The sequence below is a fragment of the Rousettus aegyptiacus genome, unplaced genomic scaffold, assembly GCF_014176215.1.
Source record: "Rousettus aegyptiacus isolate mRouAeg1 unplaced genomic scaffold, mRouAeg1.p scaffold_m13_p_3, whole genome shotgun sequence".
NCBI classification, from domain to species: Eukaryota; Metazoa; Chordata; class Mammalia; order Chiroptera; family Pteropodidae; genus Rousettus; species Rousettus aegyptiacus.
In genome coordinates, this window is record NW_023416306.1 from 11,382,253 (window position 1) to 11,402,086 (window position 19,834).

The window sequence follows — 19,834 nt, forward strand, 5'->3', positions numbered from 1 at the left end:
TTACTATTTACCAATCCATGAGCATATTTCATGTTCATCGTAAATGATTATTAACCTTAAGTCACACAGAAAACCTTCATGAAATTCAGGGTTTCTTTATAGACTCTGGGTTAAGAGTCTGCGTTCAAACTTTTGCAGTAGGCACAGTCAATCATCTTTCCCCAGAATTCGGAGGCAGACGGACTAAACTAGGACTCAAATGGCCTCACAGGTCTAAACTCTTTAGGCTGACCCAGTGGACATTACTAGTAGAGTTAACCATGTCTCTGAGAGGTCATCTAGTCCTAGTCTGTTTCCTAAGCCGTCAGTTTATACTACTTACATCTACCGACCAGCTGATTCCAGTTTTCCCAGGAACCATGGAAAAACAAGTCTTTCCTAAAACAAGTTTTCCAGAGATCTGAAGAGGCATTTTAGTCCTGAGGCTCCCTTAGATGATGCACAGCAAAGCTTTCAGGTCCTTCCCATGTACAGATCAGACCCCTTGCGAAGAGCTTCTTCTTACCTGGCTTGGTCCGAGCTGACCGTCCTCTGCAAGGGAAGATTCCATCTGAGACAGACTGGGCGACGACGTGGAATCTGCAGAGGTGCTGGTGACCAACTCCCCCAAAGCGTCGACTTGTCTCCTCAAGCTGTGTAAAGTGCCCTCTGTCTGCCGTTTCCCTTTAATTAACACTTCTGCTTGCTTGGACATACAGTGTCGAAGCTGGGCCTGCAAGTGTTGTAAAAGTTAGGGTTTTACGCAGAAGAAATGTACCAGAACTATTACTCAGTTTAACCTCTGATAGGCAACTCTATCATAAAGTAGGCATGGCTGCTAAAAATGTTCTTGTCCTAAAAAGAAAAAAAATCTACAAGGTGTACCCCACCCTCCGTGTGCTCTACTTTCACCATTCTGTGTTGTCCACTGGGCCTTCTACTCAGCCTGCTCTCGCCACTGTAACGACGCTTGGGACACCTGCATCCCGGCCTCCTCGTTAAACTACTGCCTACCCTCAGAAGATCGGTTTACACTTGATATCTTCAGTGTCTCTCACAGTCTATTTAATCCTCAACTCTTGACTTCTTTCTGGATTTTCCCAAGGCTGTATATTTGGAATGATTCTCTCAAAGTTGATAAGCAGCGCTTTTCAACAGAACTTTCTGTGGTGATGAGAATGTTCTCAATCTATGCTGCCCAATAATATATTAGTCATATGTGGCTATTGATGGCTTGAAATGTGGCCACCGGAAGAACTGAATTTTAACTTGATTTAATAATTATAAATTTACATCTAAATGGCCACACGTCTGGAGGCTACTGGTGGCCAAGGGCCTCCACTCACTCAATAGGGCACGTGGCTCCTCTGGGCCCCTGCTGTATATGTAACTGTTCTCCAAAATGCATTCGGTCCTCTCCTGTTCTACCTCACTCTCATTTTCTAACTCCCACCTATACTCTTAACCCTAAATCTTCAGGGCTACACTGGCCCTATTTTCAGCTGCCTACAGATAGACATGCTTCCCGGATGTCTCACGAGGCCTTCAAACCCAACGTGTTCTGAGTCCAACAACTTCTTACCTGACACCCAAGCCCGCCTTTCCAGTATTCCCCCGACCACTGGCCTCTGAGCTCCTTATTGTTTATCATTGTATCTCTATTTCCCAAATCCTTAGGTTCCATCAGATTTAGTTGAGGCAAAGCAGCATTTACATGGGTTAAAGAACACTGGGCTCACCACCAGAATTCATGGTTTTGAATAACGACCCTTCCATTTACTGTGTGATGACAACTTCTCTGACCTTCAACCACGTAATCTAGAAAACTGCTGTGGGTGCTGCAATAGAGCCAGTGTGACAGCGGTATGTGAATGCAAGCGACCTTCCCCACTCTCCTCAACAGGCCAAGTCTCTCATACTATAAGAAGGCAACCTTGAGTCGATCTTCACGGTGACGCAGCTTCTCTCGCAGGGCTTCTCCACGCCAGTGTTCATCCTTTTTCAGAGGGCAAGAGAAACACCAGAGTCACCAAACACCACCATCAGTAACCACCAGCTTTTACTTCCTCCTGCCCTCCTGACTCCCAACTTTGTTTTTCAACTTATTGGAGGGAGGTAGGAACAAGTTATTCTTCTACAAAGTCCAGAGGAGAGCGGGATAAACTCTTACCTTTATGTGGACCTGGGAAAAATTTGGTTTTTCTTCAAAAGTTGATGGTCTCTCACTCATGGTGAATGGAAAATTCTCTTTCAAGCTTTCCAACCCTCCTCCAAGGTGTTCGTTTCTTTCCAAAATAGCTTCCAGATCTGGCGGTAACTCTGGGAGAAACTGGTTGAGGTTCTTCAGGCTGGTTCTGATTTCATCTTTCACCTCCGATTTAAGTGTCCTCATTGCTTCACTAATTTCGATTTGTCTTCTCTCCAAATCTTTTTGGTTTGCCATCTAAAAAGTGAGAGTCAGATACCATTGGTAAAGTTTGGGACTGAATTAGAACTGCTTAGTGTTTAATGTGTCATGTATTTAAAGATCTATAAATGTCAAAAACTTGTGATTTTTTTCAACTGCTCAAGTTTCTAGAAGCTACCAAGTAAACAATTTCATTGGCATTTTGACTAGAGCACCTTCCATTTAGAAAAGCATGGGCACAGTGTTCCCTGAAGGTGTTACTCCACAGAAGTCAGTCTCTCTGGAATTAGATGGAGCTGGAGTCCAATATCATTGTGAGTAAACATTACTAGTATGACTTAGGAGAAGTCAGCTAATCTGAACCCATTACCTCAGTTATACATTAAGATAATAACTTGCATAGAAAATGTGAGAACTAGGTGAGCATTTATATGAAGTACTTAGTGGACCTAATAAATGGCAAGAACATAATTAAACCCCAAAGGAGAAAACAGCCATTTACTGAAACAAGTCGTAAGTGATCTAGATTATAAGGGTTAATGCTGGGAACTTAGAAATGATCTGGTCCAGTGTTTTCATTTTATAGGTGAATAATCAGGTGGTCTGGACAACCTAGAGGTTTCCTCAGGTGTTACAGACTGTGTTGAATACCTGAGACTACTCTATGTGGCTCTCTCCATAAAGAGCTTAGTGAAGATATTATGGTCATACCCACTGCTAGTCACCCCTTACAAATTTGCAGAGGCTTGGGGCCTTTAAATTAAAGTTATTTTTCTTTCTTGAACCAAAGTGGGTATGTAAGGGAGGGGTTGGAGGCACAGATGAACCTGAATGGCCACAGGGAGCTGTTTGAAGGACAAAGTGTGGCAGAGTCAACAGAGTGGCCATAGCAGCCTGACTAGGGAGCTCAGAGTGGCCCAGACGCTGACCCTGGCTAAGGAACACCAGGGGCATCCAGGATCGGACTCTCCCAGTCTAAGTGGGAACCGCTCCCACATCCACTGCAGGTTCTCCTGGAGTCATTTTTTCTTGTCCTGGGGGTTTGGCTCTTACAGACTTGTTTCTAGCATAAAATCTAACATTTCAAACTACTACTTCGAACTAAGAAAAAATTTTATGCTGAAGAACTTCATTTTTCTCTCAAAAACTAAGATAAAAAGCTTATTGAACCTAAGGGAATTTTATTTATTTATTTTTAAATGCCTATAGCACCTGGTCTTCCTAGGTGATCTCCCATCTAAGAACTAACCAGGCCCGACCCTGCTTAGCTTCTGAGATCAGATGAGATAGGGCGCATTCAGGTTGGTATGGCCAGAGACAAAGGGAATTTTAAAAATGTTTTGAACACATACTTTTTTCTTGTGGAGGTACATTTCTAAATTTTAAGGACAGAAAAAAACAGATTTGACCTACAGGATATTCTTATCGTCAGCTTTACAATTTCCACAAACAAATACTTTCTTAAAAGAGGTATTAAGAAACGAATGTCTGAGCCCATGGGGAGTGAGCATGCCTCACGAGTCCTCTCTGTCTGGGACCGGCCAGCCGGGGCTCCTGGGCACACCTGTTTCTTGAGCTCCGAGTACTCATGCTGCATCTGGTTGAGCTCCTTCATGAGGCGCCTGGCCCTTTCGTGGTTGTCCTGGGCCACCTGTTCGATTGTTGCCATTTCCTTCTGCATGCAGCTGTTCTCCTGCTTTTGCTCCTAGCACAGGAGGAGGAAAATGACTGTGGGGTCCAGGACCTGGTGGTGGTGTTGGCTTACACACTAGCACTGTAACTTCATTTCTCATCTGGCCACAGCTTCTCCAGCTGTAAAATGGGAGCAATTCTACCTGCCTTCTTTAGCAGCTATGTTAGAGCCAGGAATACATACAAGGTCAGAGTCTATTAGCCCAAAGTCTGAATCCTAGATCTGCAACGTGACTTTTGATAATAAGTTATTTTTCATTTCTATCATCTATTAACTGCCTGTAACTATTAACTGCCTGTAAAATGGGGACAATGATCCCTATCATCACAGGGTTATTGGGAGGATTAAAATCTAGACATTTGCATACTACCTTTAAAACCATGTTGCCTATCGCTAATTGTAAGAGAATCACCTTTTGGGAAATGTGCATGGTTTGAATGTTCCATTCACATAACGGGGGTGCATTAATTCCTCCAGAGGGTATTAGTAAAATCCATTCCTGTGACAGGCCCCATTGCTGCCCACCTACCTCCACCCAACATAAACTGTTCTGAACTCGTCTGAATATCACCTCCCAAAATTTATCTTATAGATAAAAGCATGCTAGTTTGGACTTCCTGGTTTCAGGATAATGATTAATTAAAGCTAATGTTGACTGAAAAAGGCAGGATGAGAAAAATCTATGAGCACTGACTACAGCTGTGTAAATGTCTTCAGAAGCCTTATTTCTCCCAAGCTCCCTATAGGTACCCCCCGGAGGAGTAAGCAGAGGCTTACTAGCTGAGAGTGCTCTCTGCTTTGTGTGGGCATCGTCTGTTCATGTGACCATCTTTCTAGCTAACCAGCAAGAGCTCCTGTAGGGCTGCAGCCCAGACTCAGACAAAATCTGCCATTAGCTTTAAGATCAAATTATGCATTATGAGTTAGGGACTGGGCTGACAGGTAATCCATTTTCTCTACACTGAAGCAGTGTTTTAGTTAAAATATTTAAATGCATCATTTCCTCACAAACTGCCAGGGCAGCAGGTACTCACGAGAAGGTTTTTCTCCAGCTGGCTTCGCTGGACCTTAAGTGCTTCCTTCAGGCTGAGAACCTGTTTCTCAGCTTTCTTTCTTTCTGTTAAGAACTGGTTCCGCAAAAGGCTGAAGTCGGCCCTCATAGAGTCCATCTCCTTCTGGAGAGCCAGCAGCTCATTGGACTTTTCCAGTAATTGCTTTTCCCGTTCTGAAAGCTGTTGTTCTGAAATGAGCATTTTTTGGTAGTTTGGGCTGGCTGTGGGCAGAGCTCTCTTTTCCTCATGGGCAGACTAGATAATGACATGCCACCCACTCCTCCAGCACTGAGTCTTCCAAGTCTCCTCCGACCCACACCAGAGGCCCAGAAAAAGGCCCAAATAAGGGTGCCTCTCGACATAACTGGTTCCTGGAGGGCCTGATTACGAAGTGATAGATAGCTACTGTCTCCTTTTTGAGTCTTTTACTCAAAAACAGCTCCAATCTTGAGGTGCAGGGAACGTGGAACAGACTGCTGAAGTTTTTAATAAACGTTGATTTTAACAAAGGGAGGCACACCAGTGCTACTTCTGTCATGGGAGGCGGTGCAATGGGAAGAACACGGATATGGAATGGTATCAGCCCTATCTTACAGGGGGACCCTATCTCCTGGTGTTCAATGGGAATCATGTATGCAAATACCTAGTACACAGTGAGTACTCAACAAATAATGCTTGTACATAAGAGTGACATTTGAAACAAAATTTTCTGATCATCCTCTTTAGAGTAACATCCTATCTAGATTTTACTTTTTACACATCTGGCATGGTCATGCTCAGGATATTTGTGAAGTTTCATTTTCATAATGAAATGGTTGAGTTTGATTCTATCAAGAGTTCCCAGGGGAAAAGGAATATTAACCCTTCCAATCCCTAAGTCCACTGAGTTCACTTTGCAGGGACAGCATTTTCTGAGCATTATTAAACCCTGCAGCCTACGGGGGGGGGGGGGGGAGTGGGGAATCACTTACCAATGTTAGAACAATCATTTACCCTAGATTCCCATGTCCATTCATTTATTTATGGCTCAAGAGAGAACAAACAGATCCAAAGGCAAATACCTGTATTTTGGTATTTGTCAAATTTGGATAGAAGTAGAATAATTAATACTGTTTTATTTTGATTGTTTGAAAACGGGTCATTGTTACCAAAACTCATAATGTACTTTATAGAAAGCCTTGTAGAGCACCTTTAGGTACTTCTTTACCTTACTGTCCCACTTTCTTGGGACAGCATTCTCAACGAAGGCAATACAGTAAAGTAAAAAGGTTTAACAGTCTCAGGATCAAACGCCACTGCCATAAGGACAAACTGCTTCATCTCTCACAGGGCTAGGAGGATCAAAGGGGCACCGTGCTCCCTGCTGCGCCTCTCCCGCCTCCTCATGGGTTATGGCTGAGGCCTTGGGTCTCCTTCACACACTTTCTAAGACGACCAGCAGATCCCCTCCTCCCACCCGAGGGTGACGTTCAGAATACATACTGGTTTGAGAGAGCGCCTTCTCCAGGGCCTCGCCCCACCTTTCCTCTTTCTGCAGAGCCCTGATGCGCTCTTCAGTCACCAACAGCTCTGTGAGCACCCGCTCCAGGTTGCCTTTCTGATCTGTTAATTCCTTTTCCACCTTGTGCTGCTGCTCCTTCAGTGTCGTTTTACTGGCTTCTAATTTTTTTTCTTCACTTTCTCTCTCTTCCTGGAGTCTTTGAAACATCTTAATAGAAAACGAACTTGGTTAGTTATAAAATAACAAATAGTGTCCCAGAGAAGGGAACCTTAATAGACAGACACTAGATAGATTCTAGTTCAACAGAAAGTAGGAAACAGCCCATGGTGAGAGAATGAGTGAGTTCCGTTTACAAAGGTGATCAAGCATGAACTGGAAAACTAGTTGGCCAGCAGGTGAGAAGGGGATTCAAGCGGCAAGTGGCATGTGGCCATCAAGATTCATTACAGAACCAATGTTCTATGGCCTTAATGGTCCATAAATGTTAATACTGAGGGAGTGAGAGCTGGTATACAATCCCCCTGCGTACACAGGGCAGTTAAGGGAGGCTAGTCCCACGGGGTTACTTCTCAGCAGGTTTCTGCTGGGGTAGAAAAAAGCTCACACAAGTGACAAAGTGTTTCCTGTTATGTAAAATCATAAAAGTGTAGTACCGTTTCTTGTTGGGCTAGTTTGGCCTTGTTTTCTTCAATCTCGTTCTGGAGTGCTTGAAGCTGTTGTTGTTTTTTCTCCTCTTCTTTTTGGCAGTCTTCGAACTTCTTTACCCACTCACTAATGTCCTTCTGGAGCCTGGTCTGCTCACTGAACAGTGAGTCCTTATGCTTGGTGGTTTGGAGCAAGTCCTTTAGGTAAAAGAAGACATTGAAAATACTAACAAAGCCATCTTTACTAGAGGTGGCTAGTGCTACTCTAGGATCTAATAAGTCTAACAAAATGAGAAGCGCAGAAGTTCCATATCCTTTGTTATCTCAATAAACTTATATAAAGGTACAGAGAACTCAATCACTGGCTTTCTTCTTTTTAGTACCTAAAAAAGTAAGATGACAGAAGATGTCAGAACCTCAGCAAGAGACTCAGTTCCTCTGGGCTTCAGTTGCCTTGTCACCTAAGGTGGGGCTGAAAGACGCTCACCTCTCAGGAATGCAAAGAAGATTAAGAAAAGCTGTGAATAAGGATAATTCTTATTGAAAATGAACCTAAAGTCTTGGTTTTGTTACCATTTGAAATATTTATACAGGTTAAAAAACTTGAAAACAATAAATACATACTTCTTCAAGGAACTGAAATTGAGCATTTTTGAAAAAATTACATTTTTGAAAAATAACAGAAAATATTCAAAAGAACCCATGTAAGTCTTTTTAAAAGACAGAATACTTTGATTTTTAAGTTTCATACATCTTAGAAACAGACTCCTAAAAGTAGAAAAAAAAGGAGTTTGATATCTAATCTAACACTAATTTACATAGTGGAAACTGAGGCCTGGAACTTGCTTAAGGACTTTGGAACTCGAATTATAGCACTATTCTCATGGGACAGCACTGAGTTAGGGTCAAGGATCTACTCTATTCAGCATCTGACAAGACGAGGCCCAGATCTGGAAGTTACTCTGCGGCTCAATGAGTAATCAAATCGAAATCCAGCCTTTGGAGGCCTCATCTGTGCCGCAGATAAGAGATGGTCCATCTGGTCCCTGAAGACCCCAGAGAGACTGCAGAGGGGTTGGGCTCTGGTCTAGCCACCACCTTACTTACCTTGAATAAAATATTGTATGAATCAAGAGTTCTAGGGCTAACGTAAATTAGAAAATCACTGCTCTGAATCAAAATTTTTGTGTATATGATGTTTTTGTTATGTAAATAGCCCTATGGGACCTGCTGGTATGGAAATGAACTAGCCTACTTGATTTAATATTTCAACGAATTGTCTACATGCCTTTAGGATACTACTAGAAGATTACGTGTTAGGCTTACCTGTTTTGTTAGGTTCAAATGGTCTTGGACATTAGCTAGTTCCTCCTGTAGTGGGTTTAGTGCTTCTCGTTTTTCTATAGAAATAACATTTACATATAATAAGAAATACGTATATATGTGTTTCCAGATTCCCATCAGCTCCCTCATAAAATAGAGTGGAAGCAAATTTAAACATATTTCTATTAAATGTATGACTATGCCACACTATCTAATTAAAGGCCAAAAAAAAGAGTTAGGTACATGCATGACCCAGATCTGGGCTTGAAGCCCAGGTTTTTAAGACTTCCCTGTTCAAAATCTCACATGAAATTTTTTTAGAGAACACCTAGTGCTATTGAGGTGTATGGTTTAAAATCAGGCACCTTCGACACTGCTGGCAGAAATGTAAATTTGGTATGACCTTTCAGGAAGACAGTTTGGGAATAAATTTTATATCTATTCTGGTTTTGTCACTTACTAGTTATGGGAGCTTGAGTAAGTCATTTCTCCCTTAAGCAAGTGACAAAGAGACTAAGCTTAAGTTGCCTCATCTGAAAATGGGTAAAATAATTATTTTTACATCATAAAAATGTCATAACAAGTGAAAAATGCACATAAAGTACTTGCATCATATCTAAGACATAGTAAGTGCTCAACAAATATATTAGCTAGAATTACTTAATAACTTCCCCTAAATAATCATGAATAATTATAAATTTTGGCAATAAAGATATTATTTGCATCTTTGTTTTTCTTTTTAAAAATATACAAATACATACAATCTCTAGAAAAAATCTGGAAAGATAGTCACCAAACCATTAATAGGCATTATCTCTGAGGAGTGAGGTCAAAAGTAATTTTTATTTTATCTTTTTGCTGTTTTTAAATTATTCTTTAATGAAAATTAGTTTTTTTTTTTTAACAGCTTTAAGATATAATTCATATATCATATATTTCCCCCATATAATTCAGTGGCTTTTAGTATATTCACAGACTTGTGCAAAAATCACTACAATCTAATTTTAGAACATTCTGGCCACTTCTAAAAGAAACCCCATGCCTATCAGCACGATTCAGTTCCATAATAAAAAAACAAACAATTAAAAGACGACTCTAACAAAAGAAGCCACAGCGCGGCTGTTGCTCGCCTCGTACCTTGTAGTTGCTGCTGCATTGCCGCGATATCTTTGTGCAGTGACAGCTTGTCTTGGTTTAGCTGGTCTAGTTCCTGCTGCAGTTTTCGGACACCCAATTCCAGCCTTTCTAAGTTTGATCGCTCCGTTTTACTACTCTCTTCTGTAGCTGCTAAAACTCTGCCAATTCCAGTAAAGAACAGTCAGACTGTCAAGTATGAAATGTTCAAGCACATGCAAGAGACAACTGAGGAACAGTGTTACACTTTCACAGTATAATTAAGAAGTCTGAATGATTATAAATCTTAGGAATTTAAGGCTCTTCAACTCACTTTCAAAAGGAATCTTATTTTCAGCTTTCCAAATAGGAGATTTTTCAAAAATTCACTAAATTGAATTTAGAAAAATAAAAATCAGTGATAAAAACATGACTAGCACTCAGAATTCAAAAAAATCTGAGTAATTAAGATGGATCTCTAACTTCTGAAAAATGAAAAAGCAGGAAATACAATTGTATGTATAATAGGATTTGTCCAAAACAGATGAACATCAACATGAATTCTTTCACATCAATGGAATTCACACTGTATGGACTTGTTTTCGTCTGGCTTCTTTCCCTGAGAAAAATTACTCTGAGATTCATCTATGTTGTTATGTGTATCAACTCCATCTCTTTTTATTGCTGAGTAGTATTTCATAGTGTGGATATACTATAATTTGTCTATCCATTCACCAGCTGATGGACCTTTCAATTAGATTGTTTCCAGTTTTAGGCTATTTATTACAAATAAAAGTTGCTATGAACATTAACATATTGTCTTTATATGGACACATGCTTTCATGTCTCATGAATAAATACCTAGGAGTGTAACTGCTAAATCTGGTAGGCATATGTTTGATTTTTTAAGAAATTGCCAAACTATTTTCCAAAGTGGTCTAACATTTTACTAAAACTAAAATGCCCACCAATCATGCGAGAAAGTTCCTCACTAACATTTTATCAGTCTTTAATCTTAGCCATTCTAATAGGTATGTAATGATATCTCATTGTGGCTTTAATTTGCATTTCCCTACTGGTTAATGATGCTGCACATCTTTTTATGTATTTATTTGTCATCCACATTTCTTAAGTGAAATGTCTGTTCAAATCTTTTGCCTATTTGAAAAACTGGGTTGTTCATTTTCTAATTACTGAGTTTTGAAAGTTACATGTGTTCTAGGTACAAGTCTTTTATCAGATATATGGTTGCAAAGATTTTTCTCCCAGACATGTCTTTTCATTATCTTAACAGTGTGTTTTGAGGAGCAAAAGCTTTAAGTTTTGATGAAGTCCAATTTTATCAATTTATTCTTTTATAGATCATGCTTTCTGGCATCATATCTAAAACTTTTTCCCTAACTCAAGGTCACAAATATCTTTTTACCTATGTTTTCTCCTAGGAGTTTTATACTTAGGTTTACATTTATGTTTACAGTCCATTTTGAGTTGATTTTTATATATAGTGTGAGGTATGTTTTGAGGTTCTTTTTTTTTTTTTTTGGTTTCTGATATACAATTGTTAAAGCAGTATTTTTTGAAAAGGCCATCTTTCCTCTACTGAAAAGGATGCCGTTGCATCTTTCAGCTGGACACATATTTGGTGTTTACTTCTAGACTTACTATTCTGTTCCACTGATGTATCTGTCTATCTTTGTAATCAGTGCCACAGTGTTCTGATTACACTAAGACTTGAAATCAGGTAGTGTTTGCCCTAAACTTATGTACTTTTTCTGTACTTCTTTTGGCATAGCTAAAAGTTTGAGATTCTATTCTAGGCCTTCACATTGCCATATGAATTTCTACTTAAAAAGCCTGTTGGGATTTCGATCATGACTGTTTTGAACCTATAGATCACTTTGAGAACTGAATCTTAACAATATTGTCTTCCTACTCACAAACTTTATTTAAAAACCCATGACAGGTTATTTTTTAAAAATGCTTTTGGAAGAAAAAAACCAAAAGGAAATTTACCCAAAAATATTACTGGTGATTTGTATGGTGATATTGAGTTTGCAGGGTATTCTTTTTTCTTTTTCTCTATTTCCTAATTTTTTAATAGCGTGTTTATAATGCTATAGCTTTCAAGAAGTGATCTTGCAAGCTTATTTGTTCCTGCTCTCACCGTTTGGTTTGTGCTAACTTCTTTTCCCAGCTGCCACATTTCTCTTCGAGATCTTGCTTTTCTTTGCACAAAGACTCAACACACGATTGTAATGCTCGGGTCTCAGCAGTTATTCGCTCTATTTCCCGTTTGTCCCTCTCAAGGAGCTGCTTCTGCCATTCTATTTCTCCTTTCTGTCGCAGGGCTGTCTGCTGCAAATTCTCTAACCCCAGTTTTTCCTAAATCAGATAAAAGAAAGCTCAAAGATATAGAAAACAAAGAATGCAGTTTGGTAAGGGTTAAAAGCTTTGTTTATTACCTCTAGCACTTCAACCTGAATCTTCTCTAGCTCAGATATCTTTTGGTCATGTTGTAGCTTCAAACCTTGTAGCTCATTGTTTTCAAGTTGCAACATGTCCAGAATATTCTTTAGTTCTAACAGAAACAAAGCATGGTCCATGGTATTAAATCAATTTGGAAAGATTTACCAGATTAAACAGAAAATGCCACTGATATACAAAAAATAATAGATAATCAAAAATTTGTTATACTGAATTAATGGAGCTAATTGTATTTTAAATGGAAAAAAAATCCTTTAAAAGTATTGCTAAGTGTTAATTTAAACAAAACACTTTAACAAAAACATTTAACAAAGATCTTGTTCTGAAAGGATTTACCCCACCTAAAAGAATTTTAACAAAAATAAATAGAAAAAACTTTAAAATATATACATTGAGATTTACATAATTTTTATGCTTTGAAATATAGATTTTTAAACATTAACTTTTTTCTTATTATAAAAATATTTGCTCACTATAGAAAATTTGAAAAAAATAAAGTATAATAGAGAAAAACAAAAACCCATCATTATCCTATCCTAAGGCGATCACCATTAAAACAGCATTTTTGATGTATTTCCTTCCAAAGCACATGCGTGGGCACACCGCCCCCTCCCCACACACACATTTTAAAATGAATTGGGAATACATTCTGCACTTTTTTTTCTTTTTTCATTCTCTTCATCAGCATTTTTGCATGACATTTAAGTGTCAAAAATGTGGCTTTTAAACCGGTCGTTTGCTTCCAAATTGTCATAAATTTTGCTGCAACTAACCAACTAAGTCAGCTTAATTTGTAAAACAAGAAAATAAAATAAAATAAATACATATTGCTGTGATCTGCAAATAATGTTTGCCTTCTTTAGAAAACTAGAAATGAACTAAGTAGTTCAACAGGTGTGAATTTTAAGAATCTTGAAACACTGGTAGAGTATTTGATTTATACTTCAATCAACAGTCTATAAGTAAGTGCTCTTTTTTTGGCCATACCTTGGTTAGCAATAAATACAATTATTTTACTTTTAAATAAATGCATCAATTTGAATGGCAGAAAATATCATATTCCTTTTATAATCTGCTTTTCTTTGCTTATTAGTAATAAAGTTAAACTTTATTTTATCGATTGATATAATCTTTTAAGTTTACTGTAGTAACATTGGTTAATACAATTATATAATTTTCAGGTGTACATTATAATTTGACATCTATATATTCTATTGTGTGAATACCACTAAAAGTAATGTTAAAGTTTAAAAGAAGTCTACTTAACCATTGTATTTTTTTGTGACCTGGAATATAGACACATCTAACACCAGACTTTATAAAATAAAATTGTTTTCCTTTAAACTTACCAGTTTTATGTTTAGACATTTGTCCTAAAACTACCTGGAGGTTTTCTTCCTCTTTTTCAATTTCCTGCCTTATAAGGGTAAGTTGAGTTTTTTTTTCACTAATCTGGACATTCAGTTCTCCTTTCTGAAAACTCAGTTCTTCCAGAAGAGATTTTACTTCCTGTGCAAAACAAAATGAAAACAAAACAAAAAGACAAAAAGAAATCTACCACCGCCCCCAAATTTTGAATGGAGATTACTTTATTATCAGTTCTGTTATTACTTGTCTCCTTTCATAGAAATTCTAATTTGGAAACAAGCTTATTTTGCCTTTTATATCAGCACTATATGTTATCCTAACATATTTTTGTATAACAGAAGAATGTAATACACTAAAATGTATAAGTAGTATTTACTATGTGTAAGGCAAGGTATTACAGAGAAAAAAGGCTGATTCAGATACATCTCCTGCTCTCAAGGAGTTTAGCCCTCTTTGGGGAAGTAAGCCAGGGAACATAAACATGATCATGAAAGGCTAAGATGCCCTAGGAAATGTGCAGAGTGCTACCAAACTCAGAAGAGAGAGAAACTTCTTTCAGGGTAAAGGAAAAAGCAGAGAAGTCTTCTTAGCATGAAGCTGGACCATGAAAATGAATAGAATCTAGACATTATAAGAAAAGGAGTTCCTGGAGAAGAAATGATATGAAAAGGCATAGAGGCCGAAAACCTTGGGCACATCCAGAGGACATTATGAGAGCTATAAACAGCAGCCACAGCATGGATATACAGAACACCACCAAAATGATGTCACAGAAGAGTCAAGAATCAGGAATTAATATTTGCATTTGGCAGGGGGACAATGAAAATATCTCAAAATAAACTTATACCACTATCTTAGAACTCTTAAGAAAACCCACTGAAAACATACCCTAATGTGACTGCACTTCTCAGCTACTTCTGTCTCTCCCAGTCTCAGTGCTTCTTGGAGATCAGCTTTGGCCTGGACCATGCTTCCTTGGAGTAGATGCAGCTCTTCCTTTTTATGCCCTAACTGCCTGTCCAAGACGGCCATCTCCTGCTGCTGAGCTGTCACCTGCATTAAAGAAAAGGTAAGAATGCAAAGCTTGAAAAAGGCCACGCAGCCTTCGGGGCTGAGATGGAGACTGGTTAGTCCAGCTAAAGCTTGTGGGTAGAAATTAAGAGTTAGCCCAACTCTAATTACCCCAGCTGCCAGAGTCAAGAAGGCCAGGCTGGGGGTGCAGGCATGAAATGCCCAATAAAGACTTTATGATCGCATACATAAAATCACTCAAGTCACAGCCAAAACAACAATGGGATAATAATGATTATCCCTCAGGTTATGGTTTTCAAAGAACTTTCATATCTATACATTATTCCATTTGACAACTATCTTGGCAATGGAAGTTAGGTGGGGATTTAAAAAAATATATTCGTTTTGTAAATTTAAAAATTAAAATTTTAAGGGCAACACATATTTGTTTACAGAAAAAGCATAAAATCCAGACATGCAAAAGAAAGAAAATGGAAAATCCTCAGAACCCTCTCTTATCAGATGAGCACTTTCATACTTTTGTACAGGTTAAAAATACAAACACAAGTGTTCATAAACACATTTAACATAAATGATCTGAGTATATCCTGTTCTGAGACTCACTTCTTTTACTAAATATTTTTTTTGTATTAAGGTGGGACTCAAATTTGGGTTGGACTCTACACTTCACCACTAGGATACATAGCCCCATTTATGCTTTATATTTTATTTTGCATTTTCCTCTCTTCTGTACAATCAAACATGTATTGCTTGTTATCACATGAAAGTAGGTTTCAAAGCAACACAAACTGGTTTTTCCAAGGCGTCTGTTGCCATACCTGGCTTTTCAGCTTCTCCAGCTCTGCTCTCTTGGCCTGCAGAAGGCTCTCGGACTCTTTAAGGACCTGCAGGTGGTGATCCTCATTGTGTTCCGCAGTCTCAATGTCTTTTTGCAGTTTCTGCAGCCTACAAAACACGCAGTACTAGAGCAGATCCGAAGGGAGACTCAACCCAAGAGCCATTTCCCAGCACAAGCCCTTTGAAGCCCTACAGAAGGTGTATTACTTACTCTTCAGTCAGTTTTTCCTTCTTTTGGTTTAGACAATGGAAATCTGAGTCTTTTGCTGCAATAACTTTGTTTATTTCTTTCAAGATTTCTTCTTGCTCACTTTTGTGCTGTTCCAATTCTGTTGTGTCAGCCTGGAGCAATCTAAAACACATCCAATTATTCCCCCAGGCCCCCCAGACTTAACTTGCATTATTTATCATGATGCAATTATTATCCTCTTAGAACCAAACGTCTCATTCATCTTACCGAATACATCAACAGTGGAAGAAGGATCCCACCTACCTGAGCTGCTGGTCAGCTGTGACAAGATTAACAGCAGTTTCCTGAGCTCTCTTTTCTAATTCCTCAGCATCTTTCTCAGTTTGTAATAAATTTCTCTTGGCAACGGTGAACTTTTCAATAGCATCTTTTGTCTAGAAAAGAAATTGTCATTAAAAGCAATTCAGTTACAATACTCTCTCATAGCTATTGGTAGTGTAAATTGGTATAAATCTTGGAAAACAAGGCAATACAGAAGGACTGATAAAAATGTTCATTCACTTTGACTCTCCAATTCTCAGAATTCAGAACTACTATACAAAAATGATCATTATATAATGAAGTAATATAAGGACAAGTAATAGATTCAGCAAGTGATAAAGCATCGACGCGATGGAATACTGTGTAGCCTTTCCAATAGGATGACGATGTAGCAACTTGGAAAAATGTTAATGATTTTATTTTGACTGAAAAAAGACAAATTTAAAATGGTACAAGCACTGTAAGAGAAACTGCGTAAAACTATATCTATATTAATAAAGACCGAAGGCAATGCAAAAATAAAAACAATCATTTATGGGGGGTGAGACTGGATGATCTTACTTAAAAAAGAACCTGTAATATTATTACGTTATGTTTTTCAAATAAAAATATCTCCCTAATTTAGTGGCAACAAAGTGATTTTCCCAGTATTCCATCCAAACAGAGATTCTGGTTGTACTCTAGATATTATCATTAAGTATAACCTCACTAATCTGAAGATAATTTAATTTCAGCTGAGAAACACAAATATTAAATACTTTTGAAATATTTCAAAATGATCCTATAGAAGATTTGGCAGAAACAGTATATATATTTATTTTTATCAACTTAGTTTCTTTTTCTGTCTAAAAGAAGAGGCTTAAAACAATGATATCAAAGGTCAAAAATAGAGTTTGGTTTGTATTTGGTTAAACAGTGACTCACCTTCAGCCAAAAAATTCAAGCTTTACAGTTGCATGAGAGTCAGAGGCATCTTTATGTTAAACTAGTCTATCAAACATCCCATGTGGATGCAAAAGGGTTGGCAAGTCCCAAAGAGCTAGATATTTCAATATACTTCTTTCAATTTCAGATGGCTAGTTTCTGTCAGTTTCATCAGCAAAGCATTGGACAAAACTCACTAGGAACTCCAGAATGCCATGTCTCTAAGTAGTATCTTGTCTCCTTCTATGTCGGGTTTTAACATGTCTAGCACATTCCTTACAAAATGCAGCACTTCCCCCCTCCCTCTTTCTCCTTAGTAAGCTGCCTCCCTGAGTCACTTTTAGGAGGATGAAGGGAAAAGAGCTTATTAGCCTCAGTTCACTTATTATCTCTGCCTACTACCAGTATCATCAATCTTCTTTTCTATATCGGTGATAAGTTTTTCTCTTGTCCTGCTCACATTTATTTTCTCTCACAGCAATCTAACATGTGACAGAGGTGACTGATCATCTGAAAAGAGATGAGGATATTTTCCCATTCTTATTAAAGCCATCACGCATAGAATTCTTTAAGAAATCCTTCATTTTGGTTCTTGGGTAACAGATTTCTATTCATTTGAATCGATCCACATCAAAAGAATATAAGAATAGTAGTTTCTGAGGTGCTTCATGTGGGTACTGGAATTTATCTTAGAATTCTCATCTCATAAAAAAAAACTCTCTTGGTGAAGCAGAACTTTAACTGTGTGACCCTGGGCCAGTTACCACCCTCCCTTAGCTATATTTGTGAACTGGGCTAAAGTCCGTCTTACAGGGTTGCCAGGAAGGTTAAAAGAAGTGGTATTTATAAAATAGCCAATGTGTGGCCATAGTAGGGGCTCAATAAAAGGTAATTCCTTTTATTGACTTCTTGACTTCCTTGACTTCTTTCTGTGTTGAAGTCCCAACTTAGAGAACAAAGTAAGACTAGAAGTCCTATAGGGTACATTGTTGCATTATAAGAATATAGGATGGATCTATTTGATAAATATAGATATCGAAGCTCGAATAATTAAAAAAGGACTCACACAAGATAAGGAAGTGGTGTGTTAGGAACTAATTACTTCGAGAGCTTTAAATATGCTACTTCACTTAATTCATACTGAATAGTCTAGGTATTCTTAGCCTGAATTTATGGATGAGAAAAGCAAAGCTCAGGGACTTAAGTGACTTGTCCAAATTCTCAAAGCTACTTAACTAGCAGCGTCCAGCCTGGAACCCAGCTGTCTGACTTGGACTCTTGACACATTTCCTTTCTAATCCTTCATGCTGATGACAGTAAGCTGTCTCACTCCAAACCACAAATGAACATACTTTCTCTTGAGTGCATGAAAGTTCACTCTCAGCTTCTGCTAGCAGTCGATCAGCTTCCCGGAGCTCTGTTCGACGTTTCAGAAGAGTCTTCTCAATGCACTCAATTTCATCTACAATATCTTCATGGTGTTTGAGTGATTTTTCCATTTCTAGTTCATTCATAAAACTCTCCACATCTCCATCCATGAAGTCTCTAAAAAAAAATCATATACACGTACATTGAGATTTTAAATGTAGACAACACACACACTTGTAGCCTTAACTGATAAAAAGATGCACGATGATTTTCTAATTTTATATGAGAAAGACTAGGAGAGTAGTTATATTTGATTATGTTCAAGGTCTAGCTTTACCTTTTTATTCAGCATGGCATATTGCTGACAATAAGTGTATGATATATATAATGTATGATACAATTGTTTTGTCCTTTTAAATATAAAAATTACTTTTTTGTTAGCACTTGTTTGAGACAATGTTGATACTTCTCTTCTGTGTTATATTAAAAAAAATAAAACCACTATCATAGTAACGGATGATTACTATGGTGATCAAAATTATTGTGACAATATCTGACAGATCAAAGAGCATATAAGGATTCAGTAACTCAAGACTATCATGTCAAAATTATTTGAAAATGGGACCATCTATGACAGGAAAACATGGTAATAAATTCATCAACATATTAACAGATCCTCTTTAAATGATGGCATATAGATGATTTTAACTTTTTCTTCTGAACATTTTTGTGTTACCAAATTCCCTAAAATGATCATTTATTATACTTTTATATCTAGGAAAAGAAGAGGCTATCCCACTGCCTGCCCTACCACCTTTCTCAAAAGACCACAAACCATTGTTTCCCCACATACACCTAACAAAAGAATAGATATAACCCCACCCCAAACCCTCGAACATCTAGTCCCAATCTTCTCTTGGTTTGGCCCTTGCTCTTCCCTGCCAGGTCTATTACGAGGCAGAGACCACCTCTCACTCACTTCTGTGTCCTCCACAGGTCTCCCCCTAACCCTGGTGCATGGGCCAGTAGGGCTCAAATGACAAAAACTGGTGAACTATCTAATTCTTTGACTACTGCAGAAGATGGGCTTCTACGTAAGTGACCCACCCACTCAGCAGTACTGCATTTGTTAGCAGACCCTACGCCAGGCTCTGGGACACAGAGAGGGAGGCCCAGCTACTGACTTCCTGGGCTTCTTACAATATGGTGTGAATAGCACTACACCCAACCCCCAATAGTGGGAGCCTGAGATAGGAAAGATCTTGTGTAAGAAGGAATCCCGACCTTTGGAAAGACAGGCAGAGGGCAAAAGTACAAAGGTGGGGAGGTGGAAGAAAACGTGGTGCTTGGGGGAAACCACAGCAAGTTAAGTACAGCCAGAACAAACACTGTGTGGAAGAGGAGGATAAAAAAAGACAGGCAAGGTTCAGATATTGGAGGGTGGTGTGTATATTCTGACGGGACTGAGAGTCACATTTGAAAGTGGCATAGTGAAATTTATAGCCATGTTGAGGGAAGGAGAGAGAGACTAAACATAGAAGGCCAGTGGGAAAGCTATGGCAATGACCTAGAATAAGACTTATTAAAAGCCAGTGCCA

The 19,834-nt window shown here is 38.4% G+C and overlaps 1 protein-coding gene and 1 pseudogene across 5 annotated transcripts in view; both read right to left on the minus strand.

The window, feature by feature from the left end:
* Positions 1-19,834, minus strand: part of CNTRL (centriolin) — a 75,430-nt gene that overhangs the window by 4,251 nt on the left and 51,345 nt on the right. For 4 of the 5 annotated variants that reach the window (XM_036218243.1, XM_016155929.2, XM_036218242.1 and 1 more), the window contains 17 exons: positions 18,221-18,413; positions 15,927-16,057; positions 15,645-15,785; positions 15,415-15,541; positions 14,453-14,617; positions 13,546-13,705; positions 12,175-12,290; positions 11,877-12,094; positions 9,737-9,894; positions 8,603-8,676; positions 7,286-7,474; positions 6,614-6,839; positions 5,114-5,319; positions 3,951-4,091; positions 2,150-2,422; positions 1,913-1,975; positions 506-712 (listed from right to left, as the gene is read on the minus strand). In XM_036218243.1, coding sequence (XP_036074136.1) covers positions 506-712; positions 1,913-1,975; positions 2,150-2,422; positions 3,951-4,091; positions 5,114-5,319; positions 6,614-6,839; positions 7,286-7,474; positions 8,603-8,676; positions 9,737-9,894; positions 11,877-12,094; positions 12,175-12,290; positions 13,546-13,705; positions 14,453-14,617; positions 15,415-15,541; positions 15,645-15,785; positions 15,927-16,057; positions 18,221-18,413 — 2,788 coding nt within the window. The remainder of the gene's footprint in view (positions 1-505; positions 713-1,912; positions 1,976-2,149; positions 2,423-3,950; positions 4,092-5,113; positions 5,320-6,613; positions 6,840-7,285; positions 7,475-8,602; positions 8,677-9,736; positions 9,895-11,876; positions 12,095-12,174; positions 12,291-13,545; positions 13,706-14,452; positions 14,618-15,414; positions 15,542-15,644; positions 15,786-15,926; positions 16,058-18,220; positions 18,414-19,834) is intronic. The other variant, XM_016155930.2, reaches the window with a different exon arrangement.
* LOC118601462 lies at positions 3,587-3,705 on the minus strand (annotated as a pseudogene).